General features: G+C 50.1%; 2 protein-coding genes and 1 pseudogene across 7 annotated transcripts in view; 2 read left to right on the top strand and 1 right to left on the bottom strand.

Moving 5' to 3' along the window:
* The window catches only part of GAK (cyclin G associated kinase), an 81058-nt gene extending 73126 nt beyond the window's left edge, over positions 1-7932 (bottom strand). For all 3 annotated transcript variants that reach the window (XR_002730554.3, XM_023206732.2, XM_023206733.3), the window contains exon 1: positions 7606-7932. Coding sequence is in view for 2 of the 3 variants with exons in the window: in XM_023206732.2 (XP_023062500.1) it covers positions 7606-7750 (145 nt within the window). In the remaining variant the exon portion in view is untranslated. The remainder of the gene's footprint in view (positions 1-7605) is intronic.
* Position 7933: 1 nt separating this feature from the next.
* The window catches only part of TMEM175 (transmembrane protein 175), a 26664-nt gene continuing 14146 nt past the window's right edge, over positions 7934-20451 (top strand). The window contains exons 1-4 of one of the 4 annotated variants that reach the window (XM_023206735.2): positions 7934-8086; positions 17455-17638; positions 17853-17891; positions 20122-20219. In XM_023206735.2, coding sequence (XP_023062503.1) covers positions 17486-17638; positions 17853-17891; positions 20122-20219 — 290 coding nt within the window. In that variant the 5' untranslated portion in view covers positions 7934-8086; positions 17455-17485. The other 3 variants (XM_023206736.3, XM_023206738.3, XM_023206737.3) reach the window with 3 other exon arrangements.
* Positions 12824-12899, top strand: LOC111539196 (annotated as a pseudogene).

Below are 20451 nucleotides of genomic sequence, written 5' to 3'. Positions count from 1 at the left end.
TCTCCTATGAGATCTGGTTGCCTGAAAATGTGGCACCCTCCCCTCACTCTCTTCCCTACCTCCCCTTTGCCTTCCACCAGGACTGAGAGTCTCCTGAGGTCTCCCCAGCCATGCTTCCGGTACAGCCTGAGAAACAGTGAGCCAATTACACCTCTTTTTCTCACAAATCACCCAATCTCAGGTGTTTATGCAGTGTGAGAACAGACTATCACAATAGCCCAAAATGGAAACAACCCAAACATCTATCAACAAGTGAGTGGATTTAAAAGCTGTGGTACATCCACACAAACTGAATCCAATTCAGCAATAAAGGGAACACATTTCTGATACAAACATCACAAGGAAACTTCAAAACTACGAACATCAAGAAAAGCAGCCAGCCAGAAAAGCACACAGGGTAGGATTCGACATTCACAATGGTCATGACAGCAAAACCAGTCATGGTGAGCCGAAGCCAGGAGCAAGGGCTCACCTGGCCAGGGGAGGGAAGGATGACTGGAATGGGGCACAAGGGGTTTCTGGAGTAACTTGACTGTCCTCCATTTCAACAGGTGTTTTAGCTACATAAGTAAAAGCATGTGTCAAAGCACTTAAATTCAACATATTTTAGTGTTATGTCCATAATAATTTAAATTTCTTTAACTAAAAGAAAAACGGGCCAGGTGCAGTGGCTCCTGCCTGCAATCCCAGCACTTTGGGGGGCCGAGGCAGGCAGATCACCTGAGGTCAGGAGTTCAAGGCCAGCCTGGCCACTATGGTGAAACCCTGTCTCTATTAAAAATACAAAAATTAGCCTGGTGTAGTGGCACGCGCCTGTAATCCCAGCTACTTGGGAGGTTAAGACACAAGAATCTCTTGAATCTAGGAGGAGGAGGTTGCTGTGAGCTGAGATCATACCACTGCACTCCTGCCTGGGCAACAGAGCAAGACTCCATCCCAAAAAAATAAAAATAAAAAATTAACAGGCACAGGATATGAATGTGCAAAGCCAGAAGGGGAGGCTGAGCAGCAAATAAGCGTTATCAAACTCACTACTCAGAAAGGCACAAATCAAAGCTTGATACTTTCTAATCCCATCAAAATTCCCAAATAAAACAAACCCCCAGGGGATACTCCGAGGACTTGGGACACTAGAGTCTGCCGCCCCCGAGCAGCCTGCAGGCCCCGTGAGCAGAGCTGGGCAACCTTCCCCCACACAGCCCACCAGCATCCATGCAAGGGGCTGAGGACACCTCTCACCAGGATGGGTGTAGGATGCACGGGGCACGCTGGGGACAGTACAGAGTGCCGGGGGACAGTGAGGTCAGCACAGGACCACTACAGGCAGATCTGAGTATCTTTTTTAATCAACTCAGCTGCTTTTAAGACAGACACTTTTCAGGCCGGGCGCAGTGGCTCAAGCCTGTAATCCCAGCACTTTGGGAGGCTGAGACGGGCGGATCAAGAGGTTGGGAGATCGAGACCATCCCAGCTAACACGGTGAAACCCCGTCTCTACTAAAAAATACAAAAAACTAGCCGGGCGAGGTGGCGGGCTCCTGTAGTCCCAGCTACTCGGGAGGCTGAGGCAGGAGAATGGCGTAAACCAGGGAGGCAGAGCTTGCAGTGAGCTGAGATCTGGCCACTGCACTCCAGCCTGGGCGACAGAGCAAGACTCCGTCTCAAAAAAAAAAAAAAAGAAAGACACTTTTCTAACATAAAATACTACACACCAACACTTTCAATACACACATAATTCACCACACTACAGAATGAATCTGTGTCCCCTCCAAAATTCCTGTGTGAAATCCTAATACCCAAGGTGATGGTGTTAGGAGGTGGGGCCTCCTTGGGGGTGATTCGGCCACGAAGGTGGAGCCCTCAGGACCGGGATTACTGCCCTAATAAAGGAAGCCCCAGAGAGCACTCCCTCACCGCGTTCGCCCTGTGAGGACACAGCAAGAAGGTGCTGGACCTCACCAGATACCAGATCTGCTGGCGCCTTGCGCCTGGACTTCCAGCCTGCAGAGCCGTGAGGAATCAACGTCTATGGTTCACAGGACCCCAGCGTATGATATTGTTACAGGAGCACGGATGGACTGGGACACAGGGATGCGCACTCACGCAGACACAACCACGAGCGATTCACCAGGAGTCCACGGAGCGCAGCAAGAGGAATGGGGAGCGGCCCAGCCCAACCATCACCGCCCCCCAGTGGTGAGCCCACCCCAGGGGGCCTCCCCAACAGTGACCTCCCTGAACGGCTAACTCACCCCAGGGGGTCCTCCCCAACAGTGACCTCCTCAAAGGGCGAATTCACCCCAGGGTCCCCCCCCCACAGTGACCTCCCTGAACGGCTAACTCACCCCAGGGGGTCCTCCCCGACAGTGACCTCCCCGAACAGCTAATTCAGCCGAGGGGGTCCTCCCCAGACAGTGATGTCCCTGCATGTCAACAGACAGAAACCATAGAAGTAACAGGCTTGCTCCTGCCACGGTTAGGTGGGCCGCAGCCGAGCACGAAGCGGTGTTGGCCCGTCACACACACGTCGCCCCAGCAGCCTCTGCTACCTTAGCTGCTCAGACATCTCCTCCAGGGCACAATGCGCAGACCGGCGGGGGGCAGGGAGGGCCCTAAGGACACCTCCCTCGGGCTCCAAGCCCCCACTCCACAACTCCACCTCTGGCAAGTGACTAATCTCCACAAACGTCACTTTTCTGCGAGATGGGAGTAATTATAGTACCCACTTTCCAGGGCTACTGTGAGGACCACATTGTTGGGAAAAAGCCCCCCAAAATCTGGCCATAAACTGGCCCCAAAACTGGCCATAAACAAAATCTCTGCAGCCCTGTGACATGTTCATGATGGACATTAACGCCCACGCTGGAAGGTTGTGGGTTTACCAGAATGAGGGCAAGGAACACCTGGCCCGCCCAGGGCAGAAAACCGCTTAAAGGCGTTCTTAAACCACAAACAATAGCAAGAGCGATCTGTGTCTTAGGGACATGCTCCTGCTGGAGTTCACTAGCCCAACCTATTCCTTTAATTCAGTCCATCCCTTCATTTCCCATAAGGGATACTTCTAGTTAATTTAATATCTGTAGAAACAACGCTCATGACTGGCTTGCTGTTAATAAATATGTGGGTAAATCTCTGTTCGGGGCTCTCAGCTCTGAAGGCTGTGAGACCCCTGATTTCCCACTTCACACCTCTGTATTTCTGTGTGTCTTTAATTCCTCTAGTGCTGGTGGGTTAGGGTCTCCCCGACAGAGCTGGTCTCCACACACACAATCCACATAAAGCACTACGGACTGAGCTTGGCAAATACTAACAGCCCCTAAATGTTGCCATGGTGGTTCTGACCATTACTATTTCACACTGGGAACTAGTCAAAGTGGACAAAGGTTGATGATCAAGCCATCAACCTGGAAGTGAAGGGGGTATGAGGAGAGCCGCAAGAGGGCAGCTACTCTGTGATGAGGAGGGCCATGAGAGGGCAGCTACTCATGTGGCAGAATATGAACCTCACAGGCCTGATGACCTAGAACCAACTACCCAAGCCCCAGAGACCCTGGTTACCTGCGCTCCGCACTGCCCCACAACCGTCCCTGCTTACCTGCGCTCTGTACTGCCCCGCATCCCTTCCTGCTTACCTGCGCTCTGCACTGCCCCGCACCCCTCCCTAGTTACCTGCGCTCTGCACCGCCCTGCACCCCTCCCTGGTTACCTGCGCTCTGCACCACCCAGCAACTGTCCCTGGTTACCTGCGCTCTGCACTGCCCCGCACCCGTCCCTGGTTACCTGCGCTCTGCACTGCCCCACATGCCTCCCTGGGTGAGTGCAGCCCCTGCACTTCAGGCTCTGGGTCCAGCAGAGGTACAAAGAAGCAAGGATGACAGAACCTTGGTGGCCAAGAGAACAGCACAGAACTTCAGAGGCTGATGCCCTCAGTCCCAAGTCCTATGTGGGAAGAGGGTGTGCTACAAGGCTGGCTCGCCACAGCAACCTAAGGGTCTACTTTTTTTTTTTTTTTTGAAATAGAGTCTCGCTCTGTCGCCCAGGCTTGGAGTCCAATGGCGCAATCTCGGCCTACTGCAGCCTCCGCCTCCCGGGTTCAAGTGATTCTCCTGCCTCAGCCTCTTGAGTAAGCAGGACTACAGGCGCCCGCCACCATGCCCAGCTAATTTTTCTATTTTTAGTAGATATGGGGTTTTGGCATGTTGGCCAGGCTGGTTTCGAACTCCTGACCTCAGGTGATCTGCCCACCTCTGCCGCCAAAGTGCTGAGATTACAGGCATGAGCCATTGTGCCCGGCCGGGTCTATCTACTTTTAAGATCTGTCTAAGACTGGACACATTAGCTCACACCTGTCACACCAGCACTCCGGGAGGCCAAGGCCGGGGGATCACGTGGGCCCAGGAGTTCAAGGCCGCGGTGAGTCGTGATCGTTCCACTGCACTCAGCCTGGGCAACAGAGCCAGACTCTTTCCAGTGAAAGAAAATGATCTCAAGTGTACCCTGCAGAGGACACGCAGGGCCAGCATGTGGCCTCTCTGCCACTGAGCCCACCTGGGAGGGTTTCTGAAACTTGCGGCCAAGAGTCTTGTCTGTATCACACAATTCTGCAACTGTCAGTACTAAACATTCCCATGGCCCTCACCCAGTCCAGAATTCTATGTAAGTGAAGGGAGGAAGCCTCCAAAAGCCATGTCAAAGAGGAAGAAGGGTGGAAAGCCAGGATCACAAACAAGTGGCCCTGGGGGTGCGAGTAGGCTGTGCCCTCCCCATTCCTTAGGCCAGAGCTTGACCCCCAAGGCTCCTGAGCGGGCCCAGCCACTCAGCTAATACTGAGCATGGCACACAAAGGCTGCTGGCTGGCAGAAATTACATGCAGCACCAACCAAATGCACGAGGTGAGTTATGCTTAAACTACACGACAGCTGTGCGGCATTGTTTTCATTTTCTGCCCCAATTTACCTCACTAGCAGTAACACCGAGTTCAAGTCAGCCACACAGGAAAGGTGGATTTCCCTGCAGTCAGGGCACGGCAGGCTCCATTTCAAAAGCAACGGCACGCAGAACCCAAAACAAAGAACACACAGCATACACCTGCCCTGGGCATCTCTGACACGGTTGGTGCTCCTGATAATCTGCCTTTTAAAAAAGTGAAGACTAGCCAGGTGGGAAACGGCACATGCCTGTAATTCCAGCTACTCGGGAGGCCGAGGCAGGAAGATCCAGAGCCCAGTTCAAATCCATCCTGAGTAACAGCAAGACCTCGTCTCTTAAAGGAAAAAAAAAAGGAAGATGACAGAACAAATTTGAAGAAATTAGAAAGCTATCTCGTTCCACAGTTCTACCTAAAAACCCATTCACACCACAAGTCCAAATTCCTAAAAGTTAAGAAAACCGTTTTTTCCTAACTCGCTTGACAGCAAATCCTAGTCTATCATAACCTCATTTGGGATAAAACCTGACATGAATTGATATGGAGCTAATCGCAGACTTTATCCCACAGTGAGAATATTTAGTCATTTAATTACAGAAACATTAATGTATTCAAATACAGAATACTTTCCCAAGTTCTCTAGGAGTATCCCATGATATACAGATTATATGCTGCAATGATCATTCTGAAACCTGAAAAATTCTGGAATCATAAACATCTGTACTCAAGAGTTCAGATTACGGGCCATCGCCATGTTTACACAAGACAGCCTGAACTCCCACAGCCTATGTTCTAAGGTTGCTGTCCAGACAAAACTTATTTAAGTATGTTAATACAAAATACTTAATTCAGCTTTCACACCCTGTTTCAGTTCAGAGACTTCAAAGAACTTAGGAGGCTGCAGGCCACCTATTAAGCTCACAAGGAGGAAATCTACAGCTAATTGCATTGGTTATTTTTATCTCCTGACTCGCCTAGATAGCAAAGGGAAACAAGTTCCTTTGCACAACCTCAGCAGCCACCCACATTTCCTTGTTCTTCTTCCTGGGTGCTAAGTGACCCACAGGCTTCTTTCTTTACACAAATCTTCCTCTCGGGGCCCCAGTGAGGGTGCAATCTCCATCCCTCAAACCCTGATCCATGCCATCTTCTGCTTGACTCCTTCCCAGAGCTCACACTGTGTGTACCACCCCAAGGATCCCACCGCCAAGAATCTGTCCCTATGCTGCCTCTGTCTCTCTGCCGCTTGAGCACCGGTCTGAGGTTCCAGAAACCAAGTCCTGTCCACTATGAATTTCTTCAAGAATGAAGATAACCACCTAGTATTTTCAGAATAAATGAGCTAATCTGAGAGAAATCTGTTTCTAACAGATGTGACAGAGTATCACACTTCAGCCCCCACCTCTGAAAGAAGAGCTTGGAGTTTTCTGACCAAATTGTACTCAAAATGTTTGGTTTTGACCACAACGGCGACAAAGTGTGTGATAACGCTGCAGTCAAAATGTCTCTGCAGACCTTCTGTGATAATCAGAAGTCTGGGATAGTTTCCTGACTGGTCACAGGGTAGGCACCTGGACAGGCTAACCCTCCAGCCCTGAGAGATACCACGGAGCTGGTGAGGGTGAGGGCTTTTGTGTCACTTCACTCCCTCGCCCTGTGCCAATACAGAAGAATAGAGTCACGCTTCCGCACCGAAGTCAACCATGTTTAGCCAACAAACTTCACAGCCAGTGAAACGTGACACACCTCCAGGCACCACTGGACAACAAATGGAAGGAAAATCCACAAGAGAGAAGGGGACTCACTGACACTGGTGATCGATTCCGTGTGAACGGAGAGGACGTTCAGGCAGCTAGAAATGGCACGCAGAGACAAAACTGACTCAAGACTGACTCAAGAGGACTTAAGCCGAGTGATTGTCCACTCTGCAAGTTCTGTATAGGTCGCAATTACTGGCTCTGTTTCCTGTACTACACACAGAATCACACGAGTTCACCGGGAAGAGAAACACAGGCATTAAGAAGAGGAATGGGGATCACTAGACAGAGCCCTGTCTACCCTCAGCCAACCCCCCATCCCCCAGCCTACGACCGCAACTACCTGCAACACGTGTGCATCCACCTACTGTCAAGTTCCCTGGACTGTAGAAGAATCAGCCCTAACCTCCAAAGTCCAGTCCTGTCCCTGCCTGCTCAATAACCCTAGACGTCCGGCAAAAGGCCAAGGCTTAAACCCACCTCCTGCACCGCTCACCTCCTGACTCCAGCTGTCGGCCTTCTAGCACCCTCCCTCAGCCTCCACTCTAGGCCCCCACCCAAGCTCCCTGCCTGCCACCATCCCCCACCTCACCCTAACATCTTCCCCTACCCACCCTGGGGGGTTCCCCAAGCCCCAGGCCTTGCTCCAACTTGACCCTACTCCTATCACAAGAAAGCACCCCGGCCCCAGCCTCGCCCTCCGCAATCACCGCCAGCAGGCACTGACCTACGGGGCCCCCACTGTGACCCTCGCCTGGCCCTGACCCACGCCCTCGGCAGAGATCCTCCCCTGGCCGACCCTGACCCACAACCCACGCTGGGACCCCTAACCCACGCCCTTCCACTCCAAGCTGACGCTGCCCCCAGCGTCCCGGAGACAACACTCCGCGGCCGCACCCGCGCTGCCAACCCGGGGCCTCACCTTCGGCCAGGACCCGCCGCACCCGCAGCCGCAGCTCGCCCAGTTCCACCGTCTGCCCCACGAAATCACTCTGGTCGCGGCCGGAAGCACCGCCCAGGGAGCCTGGACCCGCCAAGAAGTCGAGCGCCGACTGCAGCAGCGACATGGCGGTGGCTGCGCCGCACCCCGCGGCAGCCGGAGTGGTCGGGTTCGGGCTCCCGCTCACTAGCCGTCCGGGTCAGCTCAGCAACCGCCGGCCCCGAGCTGCACCATCTTCCGCCCCGACGCCGTGACGTAAGCGCGTGAGGACGCGTCGCGTCCCCAGCTCCGTCCCCTCCGCCGCGGCCTCACTTCCTGGCTGCGCGCTCAGGCGCGGAGGTCTGACGGAGACAGCGCGTGCGCGGCGTCGCCGAGCTTGTGATGAACTTCCGGTTATCAAGCTCCCGGCCGGGTGACTCCAGCGGAGGCGCGCGGAGCGGTCGCCGCGGCGATTCCCGCCCAGGTAGTTCAGCGCCCCAGCCCAACTCCGGGTACCGTTCCCCACATGGTCTGTTTTCTGGGAGGCTCCTTCTCAGGTGTCTTCGATTTAAGCGCTTCACCATCCTCTGGGTGGAGTCAGCCTCCCGTTTGCTGTTAGCGCTGCGTTTGCGAATGGGTTCGCGAATTTTTCTCTCAGTTGTCTAAGGAGCAAGGAGTTAGCGTGCGTTAAGCTATCAATAAATACTTGGTTTTTGTCTCATGGAGGTCGGAGTTTCCTGTGACGCTTAGCGACTAGGCTTGGCAGCCCCCTCCCAGCAGCCAGGCAGGCGGTTGCTCTGCCTTGTCTTCCGAGCAGAGGGTTAGGGTCTGGGCTGGGGCAGTGACCAATAGTGGGAGCTGTGGGCTAGAAAACCTTCGTCCTGGGCAACCACAACACTGCAGAGACTGCTGTGACCCTCAAGGTTCGTTCGCACCCTGACATTTTCCAAGGCGAAAGCAAGTCCTCATGAACCACTTGGAAGGGTTCATAATGCCCAACCATTTGGAGATGAAAAGGTGACGTTCCTTCTAGGATAATGAGGAAATGGCTCACCGACAGTGCATTTTTAGTTTTTGGCCCACACAGTATTTGGGGGTTGGGAGTGGGTAGCAGGAGGTGAATTAGTTGCTGTCATTTAAAGACATGCCAGGCGCTGTGGCTCGCGCCTGTAATCCCAGTACTTTGGGAGGCCGAGGCGGGCGGATCACCTGAGGTCAGGAGTTTCAGACCAGCCTGGTCAACATGGTGAAACCCCGTCTCTACTAAAAATACAAAAATTAGCTGAGCGTGGTGGCGGGTGCCTGTAATCCCAGCTACTCGGGAGACTGAGGCAGGAGAATCGCTTGAACCCAGGAGGTGGGCAGCACTGCACTCCAGCCTGAGACTCCACCTCAAAAAATAAATCATCATCATCAACATCATCATCATCATCATTGAAAGGCCTGAACGTTAAAAACCTAGTTTTCCAGCTTCTGTGGAAAAATCAAACCTGTCAATATTGGACCCCAAATGATGTGTGTTACCAGTTACCTAGAGCGGTCCCTCCAGGTAAGACACAGTCGTTTGCCTGACCAGATTGGCTCATGTATGTTACCTGCCTGGTTCCTATAGTCATTTGAGGTTGCAACCCTTTCCATAGAATTACTTGTTCTCAAACTCAAAAATGGATTCTAAAGCTCAAATCAGCCTTTTAGCCGTCCCAGAAGCTAACATCTGTTATCTTTATCATTAAAAGATAATAGACTCAGCTCATTGGAACATTTATCTATTTTATGGAATGAAGTGTTACATGTAGCCAAATGAGATCTTTAAAAATACATATAACAAAAATAACAGTAGCAATAGCTTAGCTTATGCACTGATTCATTGCTTGCAGCATCCTTTTCTGTAAGGGTTCATTGTAATAGTCCTAAAACATCTTTGTGAAGAAAGCACAGTATAATTAACCCCCTTTATTTTGGGATGAGAAAATATGCTCAACAATGCCATTACTTGGCCAGGGTCAACAAGTGATACGGCTAAAATTTAATGCAAGTTCTGGCTTTTCCAGCCAGTGCATTTGTCTGGTGGACTGTGGAATAGAAGGATTGAGAGATCGGGAAAGAATCCCTGCTGGAGACAGACATCTGGGCATCTTCAGCATAGAGGTGGCAGTTGGCTCTAGGAGCTGAAGAGAGGACCAACAGAGATGGCGTACTAGACATAAAGAGGTTAGAATCTTCAGAGAATAGACAGCTTGTGGAGAAAGGGCAGCCAGTGAAGGAGGAAGAAAACGAGAGTGTTGTCACAGAGCCAAGGAACGAGGATGTGCAGGGCAGAGAATGCAGCTAAGTGTCGAATGCCACTTAAAAGTCAAGTAGAAAAAGAAATGGAAGATACGTGTTGATTTATTCACAACGGATCACTGGTGATCTCACCAAGAATAGCTTCATTGGAGTAATGAGGTGGAAGCTACATATCACCGAAGTAGAGGAATGAAGAGATGATGAGGTAGAGATGGCAAGTGGAGATAAGACGTTTGTCTGTGGAGGAGGATATGAACAACTGTAGGCCAACAAATTCAGCATCCTTAGCTCTAGAGAGCTAGAAGGATGATGTAGTATTGAGATGTTTTAAGAGGAGAGATTCTTGAGCAGCCTAAAGCTGATGGAAGGGAGAGAAGGTTTGCTGGTACAGAAAAAAGAGGAATAATAAGATAATTCTATCTTAATGAGGTATCTTCTGTCTCTTACAGCATAGGAGGGGGATGACATCCAAAGCATAGGTAGAGATACGTGCTTTGGACATAGGAAAAACACTTAGGAAGAAAAATGGGCTGCAGTTGCAGGTGACCTTATGTATTTATTGGAATGAAGGTGAAGGAATTCTGTAATGGCTTCTGTTTTCATTGGGAATGAGGAAAGAAAAGCTTCAACTGAAAGTGAGGGGGGAAGTAGGAATCCCAAGATTTAAGCAGTGTCAAAAAGATCTAAAATAGCTGTTATGAAAAAACTAGTGAATAACTGGAAAGCATGATAGCGTTCAAGCACTCATTTGGAGGCCATGAACTTACACTGGCATGACCTGGGATTGACTGGACATTTCTAAACCTTGTCATCACTTTGGAAACCAGAGTCAGACTACTTATCTTACAAATATTTCTGGAGCACTTTATTTATCGGCATTGAAGTAGATGCCGTAGTAATACCATCTTAACCCGAATATCTGTCTCCGTATCTCATGTGAACTCTCGGATGTTTGTTCTGAGATACCGCTACGTATATAAACATGTATATATCCAAAACTGAATTTATAGTCTTAATCCCCATACCTGATTTCCAGAATTTCATAGCAAAGAGGATTACAAGAAATTAAGAGGATCATTTTATAATGATGAAGGGATGAATTCATCAAAAAGACTTGATGATCTTAAACATTTATGCACCTAATAACAAAGCTCTAAAATACACAAAGCATAAACTAATAGCTCCAAGGAGAGAGAAATATCACAATTGTAGTTGGAGATTGATGTAGTTGGAGAATATTCTTTTTCAATAAATGGAGAATAAATGGATAGATACCCAGAAAATCACTAAGGATATAGAAGACTTGAACATGACTGTCAGTCAACTTGATCTAATGAATGTTTATGGAACACTCCCCACAGTAACAGCAGAATACACAATTTTTCAAGTGCATTAAAACATTAACTGAGCCTGATCATATTCTGGTCTATTAAACAAGTATGTTAACTGACCAGAATGATATTGAATATTAATGTAGAAATTAGTAACGGATTGGAAAATCCTTTCAATATTTGGAAACGGAATAACTCACTTTCGTTTTTTGTGTATTTTTTTAAACTCAACTCATGGTGTCCGGGCGCGGTGGTTCACGCCTGTAATTCCAGCACTTTGGGAGGCCAAGGTGGGTGGATCACGAGGTCAGGAGATCGAGACCATCCTGGCTAACATGGTGAAACCCCGTCTCTACTAAAAATGCAAAAAATTCGCCGGTCGTGGCGGTGGGCGCCTGTAGTCCCAGCTACTTGGGAGGCTGAGGCAGGAGAATGGTGTGAACCCTGGAGGCAGAGCTTGCAGTGAGCCGAGATTGCCCCACTGCACTCCAGCCTGGGCGACAGAGCGAGACTCCGTCTCAAATAAATAAATAAATAAATAAATAACTCATGGTTCAAAGAAGAAATCAAAAAGGAAATTAGAAAGTATTTTGAACAGGATGAAAATGAAAATGCAGCATTTAAAACTGGTGGGATGCAGCTAAAACAGTATTAAAAGATAGATCTCAAATCAGTGACCTCGGCAGTCACCTTAAGAAACTAGAAAAGTAGGCTGGGCACGGTGGCTCACTTTGGCAGGCCAAGGCGGGCTAATCACTTGATGTCGGAAGTTCGAGACCAGCCTGGCCAACATGGTGAAACCCCATCTGTACTAAAAATACAAAAATTAGCTGGGTGTGGCAGTGCACGCTTGTAGTTCCGGCTACTTGGAAGCCTGAGGCAGGAGAATCACTTGAACCCGGGAGGTGGAGATTGCAGCGAGCTGAGACTCTGTCACACACACACACAAAAATAGAAAAGTAAGAGGAAGTGAAACCCAAAGTGAATATAAGAAGGCGGATAATAAGTATCAGAGTGGAATTCAAAAAAATAGATAACAAAAGCGATAGAGAAAATCAGGGAAACCAAAAGCTGATTCTTTGAGATTAATAAAATTGAAAAATCTTTGGCCAGATTGAACAAGAAAAAGACAAGACACGAATTACCAATATGAGGAATGAGAGATGACATCACTACTGAAAGGATAATCGGGGACTGTTATTAAGAACTTTAGGCCAACAAATTCAGCAGCTTACACTAAATGAACAAATTCCTGGAAAGCATAAACCACTTAAGCTTATTTAAGAAGAAATTGTGTTGGGCCAGGCACAGTGGCTTATGCCTGTAATCCCAGCACTTTGGGAGGCCAAGGCAGGTGGATCACAAGGTCAGGAGATTGAGACCATCCTGGCCAAGATGGCGAAACCCCGTCTCTACTAAAAGAAACACACAAAAATTATCTGTGCGTGGTGGCGTCTGCCTGAAATCCCAGCTACTTGGGAGGCTGAGGCAGGAGAATCACTTGAACCAGGGAGTCGGAGGTTGCAGTGGGCCAAGATTGAGCCACTGCACTCCAATCTGGCGACAGAGTGGGACTTTGTCTCAAAAGAATACGTATTGTGTGAAAGGATGAAAGAGGCCCTGGCATGCATACAGTTAAGGCATTGCAACATACTTTGTGGTATCTAACCATCTTTTTTTTTTTTTTTTTTTCTGAGGGGATGGGTACCCCGTTCTTCATGATGTGATTACTATACATTGCATGCTTGTATCAGAACATGTACCCCATGAATATATACACCTACTATATACCTACAAAAATTAAAAATTTAAATGCTTTTTAAAAAGAAGGAAATAGACAACCTAGATAGCTCTATGTCTATTAAAGCATTGAATTTATAGTTGACAAATCTTCCCTTAAAGAAGTTACATACATTACATACATTCCTCTCTGGAGTCTTAAAGAAGACTCCAGACTTGGCTGGGCACAGTAGCTCATGCCTGTAATCCCAGCTCTTTGGGAGGCCGAGGCAGGTGGATCACCTGAGGTCAGGACTTCAAGACCAACATGGTGAAACCTCATTTCTACTAAAAATACAAAAATTACCCAGCATGGTGGTAGGTGCCTGTAATCCCAGCTACTTGGGAGGCTGAGTCAGGAGAATCACTTGGACCCAGGACGTAGAGGTTGCAGTAAGCTGAGACTGTGCCACTGCGCTCCAACCTGGACAAGAGCAAAACTCAATCTCAAAAAAAGACTCCAAACTTAGATAGCTTTACTGGGAATTCTACTAAACACTGAAGGAAGAAATAATACCAGTTCTATACAAACTCAGAAAGTTGAAGGAAGGAATTATTTCCCAACTCATGATTCCTAACAGCATTATTCTGATACCAGAACTCCACAAAGACATTACTAGAAAACTACAGGATAATATCTCTTGTGAACATAGACATGAAAATGCATTTAAAATGTTGATTAGCAAATTGAATCCAACACTATATACCAGAAAGGATAATATACCATGACCAAGTGGGATATCCCAAGACGGCAAAGTTGGCTTAGCATTTGAAAGTGTATGAATGTAATTCACGCTCTTGAGAATGAAAAAACAAAATGGATCATCTCAATAGATACAGAGAAGCATTTGACAGAACCCAACATCCATTACTGATTTAAAAAAAAAAAAAAAAAAAAAACTCAGCAAACTGGGAGTAAAATGAAACTTTCTCAACACAATAAGGGCATCTGTGAAAAACCTGTAGCTAGCATCATACGAAATAATAAAAGACCGAATGTTTTCCCCCTAAGAGCAGGAACAAGCCAAGGCTGGCTGTCTGATCTCACCACTTCTGTTCAGCATTGTACTAGAAATTCTAGCCAATGTGATGAGGCAAGAAAAAGAGGGCCGAGGCCAGGCACAGTGGCTCACATCTATAATCCCAGCACTTTGGGAGGCCGAGGCAGGCAGGTCACCTGAGGTCAGGAGTTTGAGATCAGCCTTGCCAACACGGTGAAACCCCGTCTCTACTAAAAACAAACATTAGCTGGGTGTGGTGGCACATGCCTGTAATCCCAGCTACTCAGGAGGCTGAGGCAGGAGAATCACTTGAACCTTGGAGTTGGAGGTTGCAGTAAGCTGAGATCGCACCACTGCACTCCATCCTGGACAACAGAGTGAGACTCGGTCTCCAAAAAAAAGAAAAAACATCAGACAGAATCTATAAAAAGCTACTTGTGAGTTTAGCAGGGTTGCAGGATACAAGATAAATATGCAAAAATCAATTCTATTTCTACATACTAGCAATAAATATTGGAAGTTGAAATTAGAAACATTTACAATAGCATCAAAAAGTCTGAAATACTTGGGATAAATGTGAAAAAAGATGTGCAAGACTTATATGCTGAAAACTACAAAAAATTGCTGAGAGAAATTAAAGCCCATAATCAATGGAGAGAGATGCCATATTCATAAACTGGGAGATTCAACAATGCAGTTCTCAAATTGACCTGTAGATTCAATGTAAACCAGTCAAATTCCCAGCAGACTATGAGAATTTGACACATAGATTCTAAAATTTACTTGGCTCTGCAAAGGAGCTAGAATAGCCAATACAAGTTTGAACAAGGATAAGACAAAATTGTACGGTTTGCGTTACCTAATTTAAACCCTTGAAGCCACAGTAAGCAAAACTGTGGTGGCTGGGTATAGAGGTATGTGCCTGTAGTCGCAGCAACTCAGCAGGTTGAGGCGGGAGGATCCCTTGAGCCTGGGAGTTCGAATCTAGCCTGGGCAACAGTGTGGAGTTGATACAAAGATAGCTAAGTAGGTAAATAGAAGAGTCCAGAAATTGGCCCACAGGTGTCTATGGTGAATTGATTTTTTATAAAGGTGCAAAAGTAGTTCATTGGAGAAAGAACAATTGTTTCAACAAATTATGGTGGAAAAATTGGATATTCGTGTGTTGAGAAAAAGAAACCTTGGGCCGGGTGCAGTGGCTCACGCCTGTAATCCCAGCACTTTGGGAGGCCGAGGCGGGCAGATCACTTGAGGTCAGAAGTTCGAGACCAACCTGACCAACATGGTGAAACCCCATCTCTACTAAAAATACAAAAATTAGCTGGACGTGGGGGTGAGTGCCTGTAATCCCAGCTACTCAGGAGACTGAGGCAGGAGAATTGCTTAAACCCAGGAGGCAGAGGTTGCAGTGAGCTGGGATGGTGCCACTGCACTCCAGCCTGGGCAACAGAGTGAGACTCTGCCTCAAAAAAAAAAAAAACAAACACAAAAAAAGGAAACAATCCATACCTAGCATTATACATAAAAGTTAACTCAGAATCGTAAATCTAAATGTGAGATCTACAACTATAAAACTTAGGGAAGAAAACCTATGAAATGTTCTGAGATTTTTAGCCATGACCCTGAAAGCCTGATCCATAAAGGAAACAGATAAACTGGATTTCATCAACATGAAGAACTATGTAATACACTGTTGAAAATGGCCCATGTGAGCAATCAGTGAATAGATAAACTGATAAGTCCATACTATAGGATATCATTTTATAATAAAAAGATAAACTATCAAGCAACAAGACTTGAAGTGAACCTTCAATGCATATTGCTCAATGAAAGAAGCCAATCTGAAAAGGTTCCATACTGTATGATTCTAACTATAGAACATTCTGGAAAAGGCAAAATTGTGAAGACAGTAAAAAGAGCAGTAGGCCGGGCGCAGTGGCTCACACCTGTAATCCCAGCACTTTCAGAGGCCAAGGTGGGCGGATCAACTGAGGTCTGGAGTTCGAGACCAGCCTGGCCAACATGTTGAAGCCCCACCTTTACTAAAAATACAAAATTAGCTGGGCGTGGTGGCACATGCCTGTAATCCCAGCTACTCAGGAGGCTGAGACAGGAGAATCACTTGAACCTGGGAGTTGGAGGTGGCAGTGAGCCGAGATCGCACCATTGCACTCCAGCCTGGGCAACAAGAATGAAACTAGATCTCAAAAACAAAAAAACAAAAAAACAGTAGTTGCTAGGGGTTCAGGAAGAAAGAGGGAGGGTGGAGCACCAGAGATTTTTAGGGTGTTTAAACTATTCTGTGTGATACTGTTTTGGTGAAAACAAGTCATTTTCCATTTGTCAAAACCCATAGAATACAGCACAGAGTGAAGCCTGATGTAAACTATGGACTTAGGTTAATTGTAATGTATGAATATTCGCTTGTCAATTGTGTCGAATGTGCCACAGTAATATAAGATGTTAATATGTTAATAATAGGAGAAAGGGAGGCCGGACACAGTGGCTCACACCTGTAATCCCAGCATTTTGGGAGGCCAAGGTGGGCGGATCATGAGGTCAGGAGTTCGAGACCAGCCTGACCAACATGGTGAAACCCCGTCTTTACTAAAAATACAAAAATTAGTGGGGCATGGTGGTGTGTGCCTGTAATCCCAGCTACTCAGGAGGCTGAGGCAGGAGAATCGCTTGAACCCAGGAGTCGGAGGTTGCAGTGAGCCGAGATTGTGCCACTGCACTCCAGCCTGGGTGACAGAGTGAGACTCTGTCTCAAAATAATAATAATAATAGGAGAAAGGGGAAGGGTATAAAAGAACTCTGGGCCGGGTGCGGTGGCTCACACCTGTAATCCCAACACTTTGGGAGGCCAAGGTGGGCAGATCACAAGGTCAGGAGTTCAAGACCATCATGGTCAACATGGTGAAACCCCATTTCTACTAAACATACAAAATTAGCTGGGCGTTATAACACAGTCACCTGTAATCCCAGCTACTCGGGAGGCTGACGCAGGAGAATCATTTGAACCCGGGAGGCGGAGGTTGCAGTGAGCCGAGATCAGCGCGGCCCCTGTAGGAAACAGCCCCAGGCATGCGTGCACGGGCAAGGGCCCCGCAGGGCGCTATGTTCCTCTTCCACGTTTAGGTCGGCCATGGGGTCGGCGATCTCAGTGCCTTTCCTTGTCTCTCCCGTTCCCTGAGGAGAAACTGAGGCCTGGTTCACCCAGATGAGTGTTCACCAGTAACAGGGCTGGGCATGGCGTCTGTTGTTGGCCTCTCAGCCTGGAGGCTGGAAATTTGAGGGGCACCTGGGAGAGGACAGAGCAGCATGGACCCTTCCCCTGCTCAGCAGCGGCCAAGCCCCCCATACCAGTCCCTGTCCCTGCACCAGGGCTGAGGCTGCATGGCCAATCCCCAGGAGCACGCCACAGGCACACTCAGACCTGCCTTTCCTCCCAGGCTCCTGTGACCGTCAGGCAGCGTCTCCACCATGTCCCAGCCCCAGACCCCAGAGCAGGCACTGGACACGCCGGGGGACTGCCCCCCGGGCAGAAGAGACGAGGACGCTGGGGAGGGGATCCAGTGCTCCCAACGCATGCTAAGCTTCAGTGACGCCCTGCTGTCCATCATCGCCACCGTCATGGTCTGTATGGGGCCCCTGCTCAGGCCTGCCCCACCCCAAGCCCCTCGAGGCACTGCCCAGCCCACCTCAGACCTGTCCAGGTCTTGCCAGCAGCCTTGGGTCCCCCATCTCCTCAGGTAGCTTGGGGGCCCCAGCGCTGCCTTGGAGTCCCCAGTACCGCCACACCCAGCCCAACCAGCATCTCTTGCTTCCTTCTGTCTCTCTGCCCCCTCAGATCCTGCCTGTGACCCACACGGAGATCTCCCCGGAACAGGTAACAGGGCAGGCTGTGCTCTGCGTGGTGTGGCCCTGAGAAGACCCAGGGTCCCTGAGGCCCGACCTGGCACAGGGAGCTGACCCTGCACCCCTCGAAGCTTCTGAGGCTTAGGAGGCAGAGGCGGGAGGCGGGGGCCTCCTTAAAAAGGGAGGGGGTCAGCAAGTCCTGCTCAGCCCGTGCCCACCCCGGCAGAGGTCCTGGCTTCCTGGGAGGGCAGGAGACTGGGCTCCTAGGGCCCTGTTTCTGAGCTCAGTGGACAAAGGCAGCGCCCTGGAAGTGAGCCAGAGGATAGGTTGGAAGAGGAAGGTTCCGGGCTGCCCCAGCAGGCCCCTTACATAGCTGCTGTGAGTAAACAGGGCCGGTGTCCTGCCTCAGCAGGGACTCTCCCACCCTGGCTGCTCCTGCAGGCCTGGAGGTGAGTGGGAAGGGTTTACAAGCAGTTTCCGCTTACAGCCGCCTGGACTGTTTCTGAGCTAAAGAGCAACACAGCGTCTTAGAAGGGGAATGACTGGAGGGCATCTGGGGCGCACACCTGCCTGGCTCGGTGTCCTCATGACAGGGTCGTGCGGCCCAAGCCTCATGGGTGCGCGAGGCACAGCAGTGACCACGTAGCCCTTCCTGGGCTAGTACTGAGGTTGGGGCTTCAGTCCTGACTGGTGAGCTGAGCCTGGGGAACGCTGGGAAGTCATGGGAGCTGCTTAGAGTTCAGCTTTCTCAGCCATGTGAAGAGGATGATGAGACTTTTCATAGGGTTTTCACAAGCAGTAGAAACGCAGGTGGAGCCTGGCCCGGTCTGCAGGCACCAGCAGACAGCAAGCAGCACAGGCACTGGGACCCCGGGGCCGCTCCTGCCCTCCCTAGGGGGCAGCGGCTCAGGAAAGCTGCGTCCCCACCGAGGCCCATGGGGTGGGGACGTGGCCTTGGCTGCCCCTTTCAGAATGGGGTTGCTGAGGTTCGGCCACATCCACCTGCAATGCCCATGCCCGAGGGCACGTGACAGTGAAGGGCCTGGGCAGTTGAAAATAAACACCCGTGAGCCTGCACCTGCTCTGACCTCTCTGCAGCCAGGGCACCTTTCTGGGACTGTGACGTTTACTGCCCTGTCTTTCCTCTGTCGTCCTAACCGGATCACAGGGAGGGTCTGAGCCTCAAAGTCCTGGAGAGTCAAAAGCTCATTCAGAGAACACATTTATGGGACGAGGGAAAGGCCTGACGTGTGTCCCGGGGAAGGTGCTAGAAAAGCAGACACCTCCCTCCTTGTGAGGAGACGGGAGCTCCTGGGGCTGTGCTCACTCTGATGAAAAATAAAAGACAGTTGTGACTTTGAAAACCCATGATTCGAAAAGCTAGATGGAACTCAATAAAGAAGTGACTGAAATACTAAGTTACTGACCCAGAGACCTGCCTGCAAGTGAAGAACCAAGGGAAATAGCAAAGCGCTCAGTGTTCTGCTTGGAGCATTCGTGGGGAGAGCATGAAAACCTTCTCAGGGCTGGAGGGTGAGGGCCTCGTGTGGAGTGCGGCGCGGCCCCCAGTTCCTCCATGCTGACCACAGCCCCCAGGGCGGGCCACCTGTGGGGTCCCTTGCAGCTTCCAGAGACCCTTTCCCGTGGCTGCTTTGGAATTGCCAGCTAGGCAGTGCCAGGTGTGACCCTTCTGTGCCGTCAACCTGTGTGTCCCTCCAAAGTCCACACGCTGGACACAGCACAGGGACGGCGTTGTGGGGCAGAGCCTTTTGGAGGTGACCCGGTTATGATGGCAGAGCCTCGTGGATGACATTTGTGACCTGGTGCTTTTGCCCTCCTGTCCCTTCCCACATGCAGACACCCAGAGGGCACCATCCCCGAGGCGGGGTCCTCAGCAGACACCGAGTCCCTTAAGAGCTGACCCCCCAACGGGAACACAGCCCATAGAACTCTCCGGAGTGCACCTGTGGGGGTGGGCGTGGATCAGTGCCCCAGAGAAGGGGTGGGGGCTTCGGGGGTGGGGTCTGCAGGCGCCAGGGGAGACAGACCAGCTGGAGAGGGAGGCTGGACCCAGAACAGGGCACCCAGGGTCTGCTGGGGAGGCCAGGACCTTCCAAGGTCCCTCACGAGGCCCACCTGAGGGTCTCGCCCTGCCCTGGGCCAAGGCCAGCCCCCCTGCCCACCCCTGCATGGTGGTGTCGCGACTGCCATTCAGGGACACTCGTCACCTGCGCTCTGACGGCAGTGCTCTTGTATTCCAGCAGTTCGACAGAAGTGTACAGAGGCTTCTGGCAACACGGATCGCAGTCTACCTGATGACCTTTCTCATCGTGACGGTGGCCTGGGCGGCACACACAAGGTAGGAGCTTCCAGCGGGTCCACGGCTGCTCTCAGGGTTCCTGTACCCTGCACCACATCATGCACGAGTCCCCAGGGGTGGGGGACAGCAGGTTGCCCCTCCCACCCTCATCCGCGTGGGGATGGCGTTACTTACCCTAGCCCCAGGGCCTGGGACAGTGCGGACGGGGCAGTAGGCGGAGGTGTGGACGGTGCAGACGGTGCAGTCGGTGCAGTAGGCGGAGGTGTGGACG

The sequence above is a fragment of the Piliocolobus tephrosceles genome, chromosome 3, assembly GCF_002776525.5.
Source record: "Piliocolobus tephrosceles isolate RC106 chromosome 3, ASM277652v3, whole genome shotgun sequence".
NCBI classification, from domain to species: domain Eukaryota; kingdom Metazoa; phylum Chordata; class Mammalia; order Primates; family Cercopithecidae; genus Piliocolobus; species Piliocolobus tephrosceles.
The sequence above is the reverse complement of the archived record's forward strand: the minus strand, read 5'-3'. Positions and strand labels throughout refer to the sequence as shown.